The sequence below is a fragment of the Theobroma umbraticum genome, unplaced genomic scaffold, assembly GCF_002168275.2.
Source record: "Theobroma umbraticum cultivar Fairchild unplaced genomic scaffold, ASM216827v3 scaffold_86.0, whole genome shotgun sequence".
Classification (NCBI taxonomy): Eukaryota; Viridiplantae; Streptophyta; class Magnoliopsida; order Malvales; family Malvaceae; genus Theobroma; species Theobroma umbraticum.
The window spans coordinates 3,695,693-3,708,773 of NW_018397263.1; the positions used below are offsets into that span (position 1 = coordinate 3,695,693).

At 33.2% G+C, this 13,081-nt stretch overlaps 1 protein-coding gene across 1 annotated transcript; it reads right to left on the minus strand.

The window, feature by feature from the left end:
- Nucleotides 1-10,151: 10,151 nt before the first annotated feature.
- LOC110420812 (dehydration-responsive element-binding protein 1F-like) lies at nt 10,152-10,827 on the minus strand. The gene is given in 3 exon segments (XM_089784210.1): nt 10,152-10,202; nt 10,205-10,443; nt 10,446-10,827. Coding segments are annotated over 3 exon segments (672 nt in total).
- Nucleotides 10,828-13,081: the final 2,254 nt, after the last annotated feature.

Genomic DNA, 13,081 nt, shown 5'->3' on the forward strand with positions numbered 1-13,081 from the left:
AAGATTTTTACTTTTGTTCTTAAGGTTTCCTATTTTTCGTGCTAGGAATTTTTTAATTTTCTCGAGTTGTTGCCTTATTTCTAATCTTCTTGTTCAAGGTTCCTTCTTTTTATATGCAACGAAAAAGAGAAAGAGGGTTTTGAAATCTCCTTCTTTCATGCTTGATGTCATTAGCAGTGTTTTAGCGGCTGCGTGTTGCTAACGGCAACGTTCTTGTGTTTTTGAGCTTGGCAATTTGCTATTTAATCTTAGATTTTAAAATTTTTTTTATTGTTTTTTATAAATTTTATTTTTTATTATTTTCCACAGATAAAAGGATAATGAAATAGGTGAATCTTAAAGAAAAATGATTTTAATTAAGAATGATGTTCTTAAAGAGAAAGAGACGTTGATTTGCCTTGGGGAGAAAGAAGGTGACCGTCATGACTATCTAACATAGATGGCTGCCACGGCAGTCACCTCCACTGCCTCCCTCGACGTGGCAGCAGGAAATTTTTTTATATATATTTATTAATATTATTATTTGAGCTTTAAAGATTTAAAAAGCTCACTAAAAAGCAGTTCGGGCTTTATGTGAAAGCCCAAAAGAGGCCTATGTAAAATTAAACCCAATAATAGTATTATGAAAAGGAGAATAAACAATAACAAATATAAAATAAAATAAAATAAACATAGAAATAGAAACAACATTTAAATACAAATAAAGGATCCGGACACAAAATGGTGTGTACAGTGAGCACGAGTAAGAATTGAACTTAGATGATCGCACAAAATCTGGACTAAGATAAAACAGATAAAGGGAAGACATAAGCTATAAAACAAACCCTGTAAACCGAAAGTTAATATCTTCATCATTGTTGCAGCCAGTGTCATCAATAACAACAGGAACCTACAAAATAGTTTTATTGTCGAAAGTCAGAATCAAAGGCCATTTATCAAGAGAATAAAAGATGCACAGATTGTACGAAAATCTTAGTAAAATAAAAATGAACCCAACCTTATTTGGGTCCTAAGATCATCCTTCTAGTCCAGTGATTTTCATAACAAAAAACACCTGCAGACAGAAACTCTCTTGATCAGTCAAACTGAGAATTACATTATAAAAACAATAAGGATTAAAATAGAGGTACAGATGACAATATATCATGCCATGAAGGTTCTAAGCCCATTTCCTTGGCACAAATAATCTCAAGCAATTGTTCCTTCCCTACAAAGCACTCTTCGCAATAGCTTTAGTTTCTCTTGGCCAAACTTTTTCATTGCATTTGAGAGCTAATCAAGTAAAAGCTTTGGGAAAATGAACAACATCTATGCAACGTACAATTGGATGATCCTTGAGGCAACTTTGTACTATCAGTAAATCTTAAAATCAGCTGTCGATACAAAATCGATTCAAAGGAAAGAGAGAAAAATTCCACAACCTTAAAAAATAAAACTGTTTGATTTGACATAGCCTTGTTACCTGAGGAATTTAATCCCTAAGAAGGTTCTGTTAAAGAGGCCTTCTTGCCATCATATCTCTAAACAGGAAAAAAACACAAAGAGCAACAGGTACAATCTGTCAAAAGGACAGAAAATGACGGCGCAGGAGGCAGAGAAAAGGGTGAAGAAGGGAGGTTTGAATAGTGATGGTGGCTCAGCAAAGTGAGGAAGTGGATAGGCCAGTTGTACCGTCTTTCTTAACGTGAGTCAAGTTGATTGATTTCACCTCCTTTTATGGATCAAACTCCTTTAAATCAAACCTAAAGAAGAACTCCCTGCAATTGAAGAACCCGATTCGAACACGGATATGGGTCTAGTTCATGGTCAAGTAAATAGAAGCAAATCGGAGTCTAAGGTGAAACAAAGAAGATTTTTAGAGAAGATGAAGAAATTTGAAAGTAAGAATTCAAGACGTAAGGCGGACGGAGCAAAATGGGGAAGAAGGAAGGAAAAAAGAACTGAAAACTCGAAAATGTCTCTCAGAAACTCAAAAATGACAAATTTAAGTGTTGCTTTCTAAAAAAAATATGAGGTTACATTAATTATATTTAGATGACTAAATTTGATTGAGCCAAACAAAAAAAAAAAACCAGAGATATTCTTCATTATGTAGTGTACTTGCTGAGAAGAATCCGGGCTAAACCCAGATGGCAATCTATTGCTTTTCCATATCTGCTAAATCTCTGCCATCTCTAACCTTTTTAATTACTTTAAATATTATTGTAGGTTTTATTTGAACACGGCCACTCGCCAATTGCATTAGAAAATGATCAAAACGTGACTTCGCAAGCAGTTCAAATACGGTCAAAGGCTAGCTATTGGCTCTTTTCTCAAGGGGACATTTCATTTGAAGACTTGACGGATAAAATCCTCTATAGATTTTGTTAGCGCTAATGTAAGTCTTCCTTGTTCATGTTAGAGTTAGTCGTTAGATTGATCTATTGTTCATTCTGCATTATACAAATTTTTTTTTAAAAGAAATATTTTTAATCTGATATCAAGGTTCCATTGCATGATAAATCACAAAAAGCCGAACCTAGTGCTTTACTGGCAGGTTTGTATATATCAGTAGCATAATTAGATATCTTAAAATGTTTTCAACCCCAAGCTTCTTATAATCTATTAGACATTGTTTGAATCCACAGAATACCAAGTAAGTTTTTCCAGCAGAGAGAAACACAGATGAAAATGAAAAACAAAGCTAAAGTCCTCGACCGGAAAGAAGAAAGCTGAAACAGATGACCAATTCTCACCATTTCAATAAAGCCTAGCATAAAAGACTAAAACTCACCGTTTCATTTAAAAGTTTAAAAGATAGTTAAGAGCTAATCATTAGTTAGTTAACAGCTGACATTTTCTCTTTCTTTAATTAACCCAATACCTATATGTATATATATATATATATACTGAAAAGAAGAAAGCTGAAATGGAGGAATGGAGGACCAATACTCATCGCTTCAATAAAGCCTAGCATAAGAGACTAAAACTCACCATTTCATTTAAAAGTTTAACAGATAGTTAGGAGCTAATCATTAGTTAGTTAAAAGCTGACATTTTCTCTTTTTTTAATTAACCCAATACTTATATATATATATATATATATATATATATATACACACACACACATGGTCATGTAATACTTTTTGTCAATTAATGAGAATGTGCCCGGACAATTCCCTCCCACATACGCACCGTTTCTGCCTCATGCTCCATTTTCTGACATAGTATCAAAGCGAGCAGACAATTTTTCAAAGATGGTACCCTTAGAGACGATAGCCATCGCAATCTATGGTACTTCACACATCTTTCCTGGCCTTCCATTCTTGATAAAGTGATTCTTCATCTTCTTATTTTACACTTCTGGAAAGAGCTTTTCCCTCCATTTCAACCCTTTTACTTGGTTGTTTCTACCATTTTTTCTTCATTAACTTCATTATAACTTTGAATCATGTGTATATCAATTGAGTTAAGGTCCAAGGATCTCAAACTTCACCTCAAATCTCACCAATAGGAGACCCTCAGTGTCCTTATTATCTTCACCATACTAACTATCTTGGATCAGTTATCATTAAACCCAAGCTCACCCTAAACAATTATGTAACTTGGAACAAGTCCTCTCTCTTGGCTCATTCAATCCGAAACAAGTAACTTTTTGTTAATGGTTCAATCTCTAAACCTCATATAACAAACACTTTGTATCTTTCCTAGATTCGATGCAACAACTTCATTATAGCATAACTACTAGAATCTATTAGCCCTCTAATAGCATCAATTGTTTTCTACATGGACTTTGTAATGGAGATTTGGAATACCTTGAAGCAAAGTTCTACACAGCTAGATAACACAATAGTGTGCAATTTGCAATATACATTAGGTAATGTTACCCAAGGGACACAATAAGTAGACTCATGCTTCATTGAACTGAAAAAGATTCGATTTGAGAAGAAATGAAAATTACAGTCCCTTGCCACACTGTAAATGTGGCAAATGCAACCCAAGATGCTTCAAGAAATATACGAACCAATTCCATAAGGATATAGTTTTCAGATTCCTCTTTTTTTATTTTAAACGTAAGATTTCATTGAATTTCACATGGGGAAGAGAGTTCTCCCCATCAAAATACAGAGGTAATCCCAAAATTTGGCATCTATGCCTCCCAAACAAGAACAGAGATATAGACTCCCAAACTCATGATACAAATCTCAAAACAAAAAACTTATGGCTGTACATTAAGACTCACAGCAACATCACTTACAAGCACAAGAGTCCATACAACCATCATATTCATAACAAAAAATTATCATCAAAGCCCAAAAAGTCATTGAATACCTAGTCAGAACAAAAGCTTCCATCCAAGTAGTTCAAGATTTTCACATCACCCATTCGACAAAAACCAAATGTTCACACAAAAGACATAATGGTCATCAAGATCATCATAAAAACAAACCACCATTGGAACATGTAAAAACAAGGTATGAATTTGAACCTGTTAGAAAGAAGGCTCCCATTATCCACCAACCAAACACGCAAATCATCCCATCAAAAATAGACACAACATCCTCAAAAATTCCCTGTTTACTCCTTTCTATTATGATTGGGCGCATTTGTAACAACCCACTACAAATTTTCATGTTGAGTTGTACCCTTTTTAGCCAATTGGTCTACGGATGTGTTAGCTTCCCTTATGATGTGATCAATCCTCTACTTCTCTATTCCCCTTTTTAGCTTTTCAATGTCGATCACTCATCTCTTTCGTCTCCATGAAACTAACTTAGGTTGTTTAACCTATTGGACAACATTGCTAAAATCAATTTCCACCACTAAAACATGAGAGTTACTCTATTCCATGGTTGCATAAATCAGGAACACTTCTTTTATTGCAAAAATCTCAACCAAATTTGAATCCCTAATCCTTATATTTTTGGAGAAGTTAATTCTAGTTTGTCTCAACTCATCTCGTAACACTCCCCCAATCCCAACTCTCATTGGGCATCTTATAACATCCCCGTAAACATTGAATTTTAGTTCTTTTTTCAATGGTTTCACCCCTTCAACTCCCTTCTTAATTTTATTTTCCCTATTTATTGTTTTTTTTTTCAAGTTGCATCCTAATAGTTTTCAGATTCCTTAATGGACTAAATGATACTTTCTCAACTGTTAGGTCTCAAATTATAATTATGGACTCTAAACCAGCTCTTGATAAGTCCATAGTCTAGTATTGGGGGAAGAAACACAGAGGAATATGTTGTTTTAAACACAACGTATGCTCGAATCCTCTACAATGCTCAATGCAATGGAAACAAAGAAAAAGCTTAAGAAAGATTTAACTTATAGCCATTGTGGGAAGAACAAGCATAGGAAAGATAAATGCTACAGAATTATTATTTTTCCTAAAGATTTCAAGTTCACAAAAGTGAAAACTAACGTCGAGAAAGGAAATGCAACTGTGAACAATGTAACAATAGTACACAATTCATCAGCTAAAGAAACTTACCTAAATTAGAAAGAAGCGATATGTGGAGCAAGTGCCATGTCCCAAATGTCTAACCTACAGCAACAAGTCAACAAGCTGATGGAAATTTTGAGTGAGAATGGTTTGACTAGGAATGGAAGTAAAGTCATTTCAACAAACACTCAGTAGCTCATGAGGTTCTAACTGAGGTGCGTCTATTGCTGGTTGAAAACTATTTCCAAACCCTAGGACTAGGCCTAGGCTCAACCCTAGCCTTCGAGAATTTCTAGAAGGGCTCCCTTTGAGGAAAAGCCCTACAAAAAAAAAGTATCATTCCAGGCCATTTTTGTTTTAACACAATCAATAATGTGCCTTATAAGTTTAAAAATGTTAATTCCTTCATGATAAAGCATAATTACTAGATAATTAACTCTAATGCAATTGATCATATCTTGTATTTTTTAAAGAACTTTAATTATGCCAGACTAGTCACAGATTCTTTTGTTCAGTTGCCAAATAATAGAAAAGTCACAATCGCTCATATAGGAACTGTTAAGTTCCATTTTTAACCTTAAAAGATGTGCTTGGTGTACCAAGCTTTAAATTTAACCTTATATCTACTGATAGCTCACTAGTACCAAGTCAACTTACGTTCTTTTCACTAACATATATTGTGTTATCCAACACATTCCCTTATTGACAATGATTGGGGTTGCTAAGGCTTCTTTAGGATTATACTTGGTAGAAGATAAGAAATACCAAGAAGACTTGTCTAGTTCCTATTTTGATAAAATTGCTAAGTTTCTTTTTGTTTCATTAGTTAATGCCTACAATACAGGACATGGGATTTTTGATCTATGGTATTTTAGACTTACATTTTGATAAAATATAATACACCAACAACTTCAAAATGTTAAAATCTCAAGTGACTTGTTTTATGAAATTTGTGCTTTAGTAGAGCAAATGTTAAAATTCAACATAACTTTGCTTAGAAGATTGTTAAGTACTATCATTAGTAAAATTATGTTGTTGCTCAGCAACTGAGCCTTGTGAGACAATTTCTTATATTTTAAAATATCTTTTCATAACTTATTTAATCGAAAACCTGTTAAAAATTACTATTCATTTCTCATAGTATAAACTAAATATTAGAATTAAATAAAATATGATCTTGCATAGAAAGTTATTAGATTCAACAACTAACGATTTAACAAATTTCTATTTATTGATCAAAACTAAGTACAAGAATCCATAAACCACATAAAGTTAAATACAAAAATCAAATAATCAAACAATATATCTACAAAATATATCATAAAAAGAAAAACTTATAATTTCAAGATAATATTTGGCACGCAATATTATTTTCTATTAGCTAGATTCTGTTTTTGTCCCAAATTATCAAACTAAACAAAAAATGGTTAGACATGAAGTATTTAAAAACTTTATTTGGGTTGAAAATTACTTACAATTGAAGCCTAGATAAGTTATCTTGAGAGAGTGAAAAACTTAGCCAAAGATCGAAAAGAGGAAGCATCATCGCAACTCTCAAAAATAGGACTTGAATTTTTTGAGAGGAGAAGAAGAGTAGCTTAGGTTTTGATTTTTTAATAAAATCTTAAATTATAAAAGAAAATATTATTATCTTTTAGTATTTAAATATTAGTATATAAATTACTTTTTGATAAATCTACTTTGACTTGGAGCCTTTGACTCCAATCCTTACAAATTTGCAAAAAAGTTAATGGGTTCATTAGTGTCATGAACTACATAAAACTCTAGATAAGAAGTATACTTAGTATAGTTTTTTAGCACTTATGTGGTGTCATTTGACACCACTTCTATAGAAGTGGTCCGCCCTTGTGTAGAGGACCCTCAACTAAATGGAATTATTGAGAGTCAACATCAGCATATATTGACGGTGGCCAGAGCCTTAATGTTCCAATCAAAGGTTCTAGTCCATTTTTTATGAGATGCAGTTTTTACCGTAATACATGTCATTAACAAAGTACCAACTAGGCTTCTCAAGAACAAATCACCATATGAATTACTCTTAAAGAAACCACCTTCATATGATCACTTTAGAGTATTTAGATGCCTATGTTTTAAGTCTACATTAACTCAAAATATAAAGAAATTAGACAAAAAAGCTAGGAAATGCATATTCTTAAAGTATCCAAACATTGTTAAAGGATATAGAGTTTATGATCTTTGTGCACAAAAGGTCTTGGATTTAAGAAATATTGGTTTTCATGAAGAAAATTTTCAATTTCAAACTTCATAGCATAATATGCCACATCAGACTTTTCATCAAACTTCACTTGAAGTGCATGACAAATATCTTGACTATTTTCATTCAAATCCATTCAATTTTCAAAACCAAGACCAAGCACTAACTAAGTTACACTCATCTGAGCATGTGTTATCTAGTAATGAACCTTCCATGTCGAATGTAGATGATTTGAACCAAGATACCTCTTGCATTGCTAGCGACCCTACAGCTAGTAATACTAATGAACTTGAACCTAACCTTGTCAATGACACATTAATACCAATTAGAAGAAGTTTAAGATTTAAACACATTCCTAAGTACTTGGATGCATATTATGTAAACTTACCATCTAAGAAAAATGTTGTCACTTCACATCCAATTACCAAATACTTATCTTGTTATTATCTATCACTTGCACACAGGTCATGATCGTCTCTGTATCAACTATCTATGAACCAAACTCTTACTTTCAAGTTGTCAATTATTTTCACTAAAAAAAGGCCATGGTTGTTGAGCACTGGAAGATAATGGTACATGGAGCATTGTACCACTACCTTCTAACTATCATGCTGTAGGATATAAATGGGTGTACAAAGTGAAGCTAAATGTTTATCAAAATGTGGAAAGATATAAAGCGCACTTAGTTGCAAAGGGCTATAATCAGATTGAAAGTTTTGACTATTAGGAAACATTCAACCCTATAACTAAACAAATAATAGTTAAGGTGTTCTTTGCCTTAGCAATAACTCATAATTGGCATCTATCATAGCTTAATGTGAATAATGCCTTCTTAAATGGTGAGTTGGCAGAGGAAGTGTGCATGGAGTTGCCATAGGGGTACTTAATTAAGGGGGAGTACCTTATTAACTTAAAGTTGGTTTGCATGTTACATAAGTTACTCTATAGACTCAAATAGGCATTAAGAGCTTGGAATTTAAAGCTTACTACAATCTTGCAATATGGTTTTAAATAATCAACCTCAAACAATTCACTCTTTACTATGGAGACACTTAGTGAAGATTTCATAGCTCTTTTAGTCTATGTTAATGATATTCTAATTGCTAGCACATATATCTAGGCAGAATTTGATGTTAAAGGGTTCCTAAGCTTACAATTCAAATTCAAAGACCTCGGCAAAGTCAAGTATTTCCTAGGGCTTAAGATAGCTAGATCACCAAAACGCATATTAATATGCCAAAGGAAGTATGCTTTAGACCTTCTAGAAGAACACAAGCTACTTAGAACCAAGCCTGCAAGTACCCCTATTGACTACAATCATAAGTTAAGCAAGACCAGTGATGAAGACAAATTAATAGATGCTACAAACTATAGACAATTAGTCAAAAATTGCTATACCTGACCTTTAGCAGGCTTGACATCACTTATGCAGTACAAGTCCTTTCACAATTTATGGACAAATTTTGACTTCAATACCTTGCAGCAACTCACAGAGTCCTAAAGTAACTCAAGAAAGCACCAGCTCAAGGAATCCTAATGAAATTAAAGTGCAATTTAAAGATATCTAGATACTTAGATAGTGATTAGGCAAGATACCCTGATACTAAAAGGTCAATTATAAGATATTGCATTTTCATTGGTGATTCATTAGTAAGTTGGAAATCAAAGGAACACTTAGCGGTAGCTCGAAGTTCAACTGAAGTAGAATATAGGTCAATGGCTATTGCTTGTTGTGGAATCATATGGTTAAGGTATCTAATGGTTGATTTAAGGGATAATCACATTGAAGCAGTGAACCTTTACTCAGATAGCCAATCAACCATACATATCAACAAGAATCTTGTGCTTCATAAAAGGACAAACCACATAGAAATGGACTATCATTTTATCCAAGAAAAGGTATTGGCTAGAGTAATCAATCCCCTGCACATTTCAACAAAATCAAAGCTATGAGATATCTTCACCAAAGCTCTACAACCAAGACAATTCAACAATCTATTAGGTAAGGTGAATGTTCACAATATGCATGAGCTATCTTGAGGGGGTGTATTAGACATTGTTTAAATCCACAGAATACCAAATAAGTGTTTCCAGCAAATAAAAACACAAATGAAATGAAGAACAAAGCTAAAATCCTCAACTGAAGGAAAAAATGCTGAAACAAAGGACCAATACTAGCCGTTTCAATAATGCCTAGCACAATACTTATTTAATGATTTACTCAGCTTTTTGAGTATTTTTACCCCTTTTCCTGTGCTATGCAATAAAGCAAGTTTTTTATTTGGAACGACGCAATAATTTGACCCATTTTCATTGGAGGTTTTCAAAGCTCTAACTGGGAGGATAGCTAGCTTAAGCACTAACAATCCACTTATTCAAGTTTCAACTGTTTTCTGTTATTTTGTTTTTTTCATTTTTTTTTGGGGTGGGGGGGTGTGGGGGGTGGTGGTGATGGGGGAGATATATAAAGTACTAAAAAAGAACAACTCAGTCACCCCATAGAGTGAATTCCACATAATCATCCACATCATCATCCCAATTATGTACCCTTTTTGCATAGCTGGTGGAGTTAGTACCAACCCTTCTGCCATACTGTCAAGTATCCCTGGCATGTTAAACACCTCTTCTTCATCCAAAAACAACTTCTCTGAACTTCCTTGTACATTTTCTGATGAGTTCTCCAAGCTTGGCAGTGGCGGCGACGGCAACCACGACGATGACAATGAAGGCGAAGGAGATGGTGTTTTGGCAATATCACCAAACGCCTCGGCAGCCTCATAGCAGCATATTGTATATCCCTGATGGAGGATGACCTAGCACGTGGTAATGTATTAGCAGACTCAGGAAAGTTTAAGGAAGCAGAATCTCCCTTGAGAGCTAAGGCCGCTGCATCGTAAGCCCTAGCAGCCATGCCTGGACTCGAGAACGTCCCGAGCCAGATTCGGGATTTCTTGTTAGGCTCTCGCAGCTCGCTGACCCACTTTCCGTTCCTTCTCCTAACGCCTTTGAAAACAGGGTGTCTAGTCTCTTGAAACTTCTTCCTTCCAGCTTTTCGCTTTTGGGTTTGTGCGTCAACTTGCCCTGATGAGCTGCCTAGTTCAGGCTGTGACGACGAACATGGAGTTATGTGGCTTTTTGAGCTTAAAACTGATTGCTCTTCCATCTGTTCCAATTGTAGAGAGAGAGAGAGATGCTTTAAAAGAAGAAGAAAGAGTTTCTATGTTTATCTATTTTTCTTTCTTTTTTCTTGTTCCTTTGTCCAGCTAGCTAGAAATGAGCTTTATAATTATTGAAGGAGAAAAATGGAAACAGTACGAGGATTAAATATGGAAAACAAGAATGATTAAATAGGAGAATATACTTGCAAGTAAATCGTGTTTCATTATTGATTTTCTGCTTGTTCTTTCACACTTCCCATGTGGCGCTGGGGCAAACCCAAATATGTTTCACGTTGGGGAAAAGACGCTACCAAGTCATTTTCTCTGGCCAAAGCTGTTTCTTGATGTGACAACATTGACTTTCGTTACGTACTCTTACGAAGTCAATAACTATGAACCTAATTTTATAAATTTTGTAAAGTACTTGAAAAAAAAAAACAAATTTCCATATACTTCAAATGAAATATATATCTCTAGTTTGACATAGGGAAATCAAGATTTTCTCGCAAAATCTGGTTAGAATATTAAATATATTGATGGACAGTTAATACTTTCAATTTCTAGGATAAAAATGGTTTATTGTCGAGCAATCTTTTATTTGGTATTCTAATGGTCACCAATATTCCTTGAGAAAATAATAGCTTAATAACCAAATGTCTAAAACTAAATATTCAAATGAGACTTTTTTATTGAAATTAAGAACATAAGATTTTTGTTATAAAGAGGAAATGAGAAAAGAAAATTTATAAGTGAATATTATAAATTAAAAAAATAATGAGTTTTGTATATAGAAAAAAATAACAGCTGTAAATCATTAAATATATATTATTTTTAGTTTATTAATAATAATAAAATTGAGAATCAATAGCATTGAGGGAATTGAAAAGTGATAAAAAAATTAAGATTTATTAGTGACATAATTAGAGAATTGAGAGAATATATCATTTTATTAAATATTTTAATTTTTTATATATTTAAAATGAAAAAATAATAAAATATAAAAATAAGAGATTTATTGATTGATGTATGATATCGTGTTTAAAGAATAGAGTCTGAATTTTTTTTTTCAAATTGAAAAAAAAAAGTGAAAAAAATACATATTTATTGTGAATTTATGAAAATTGAGGCTTAAAGCAGTTGTTGTGATGGCTTTACTTTAAAGTCGTCTTTGCCTTGAAGTAATGAACCAGTCGACATTCCTTCTAACTCCCAAAAGTTTCTCATTAAGAAAATAAATCAGGAAAACAAAATTTAGTACTCTATGATTTCCGGCATATGGAAGCTGAAGGCCCGAAGTCGGTCAGGGACAAAACTTTTGACCTTGCATATATAATTGGGAAAAGAAAAAAAAGCGAAAGCAGGCTCTGACCATTGTCTATTTCTGCTTGCAATTTCACGTGGCTTAAAACCTGTTGCTTCTTGAGGCAGTTGCCAAGCCGTATGAAAAGCTCGAGTTGAGTTCGGTTAGGTTATTCATTAAAACCACGAAGTTATCAATTGGATACTTATTATAGAATTTCAAAAAGTTAATATGTTTTTGTAACCACATTTATTTTTGAGTGTTGACATCCCCGTCAATTTTTTATTTGTTCTCTATAATAAAGGTCATCACATAACAAATAGTATTTTTTATTCTACATTTCCACAGACTTTAAAGGATGCTAGCTAAAAGAAGAGTAAAATACAAAAACCCTCTCTACATACTCTCTTAAAGTACACTCTGGTCTCTCTTATTTCAAAATCAATTGTTTCATCCATTGACCACCCAATATCAATAATCAAACAATTAATAAAATGTTAAAATCCTAAAATACCCGTATTCCTTTCCTTAACTAACTTGATTGTCTTCTAAATTCTGTCTTTCCACTCTTTCTCTCTTTGTTACTTCTCATCAGTATGCATCACCACCTCCATCTGTTTTGTTGATTGTAAAACTCAATAGCAACAAAAATTTAACAAAAGTTTTAAAATAAAATCGCTAATAGATTTGAAGCATATAAGAGTAGATCTAACTTCATCAACAATTAGTAGATGGTAGATTAGATTTCAATCAAACTCTTGTGAGATCAATTTTAAATTTAAAGTGTTTTAAGATGAAATTTTATAAATTTTGAGTTATTATTTTACTAAAATATTGTAGATTTATTAAATTTTAGTAGTTATTGTTGTAAAACTCACTATGGTGTAAGTATCTTAATGATAATGATTTTAGGTTCTAATCATGGTGGCGTGTGGAGATGGAAGGAGGGAGAGATCAAA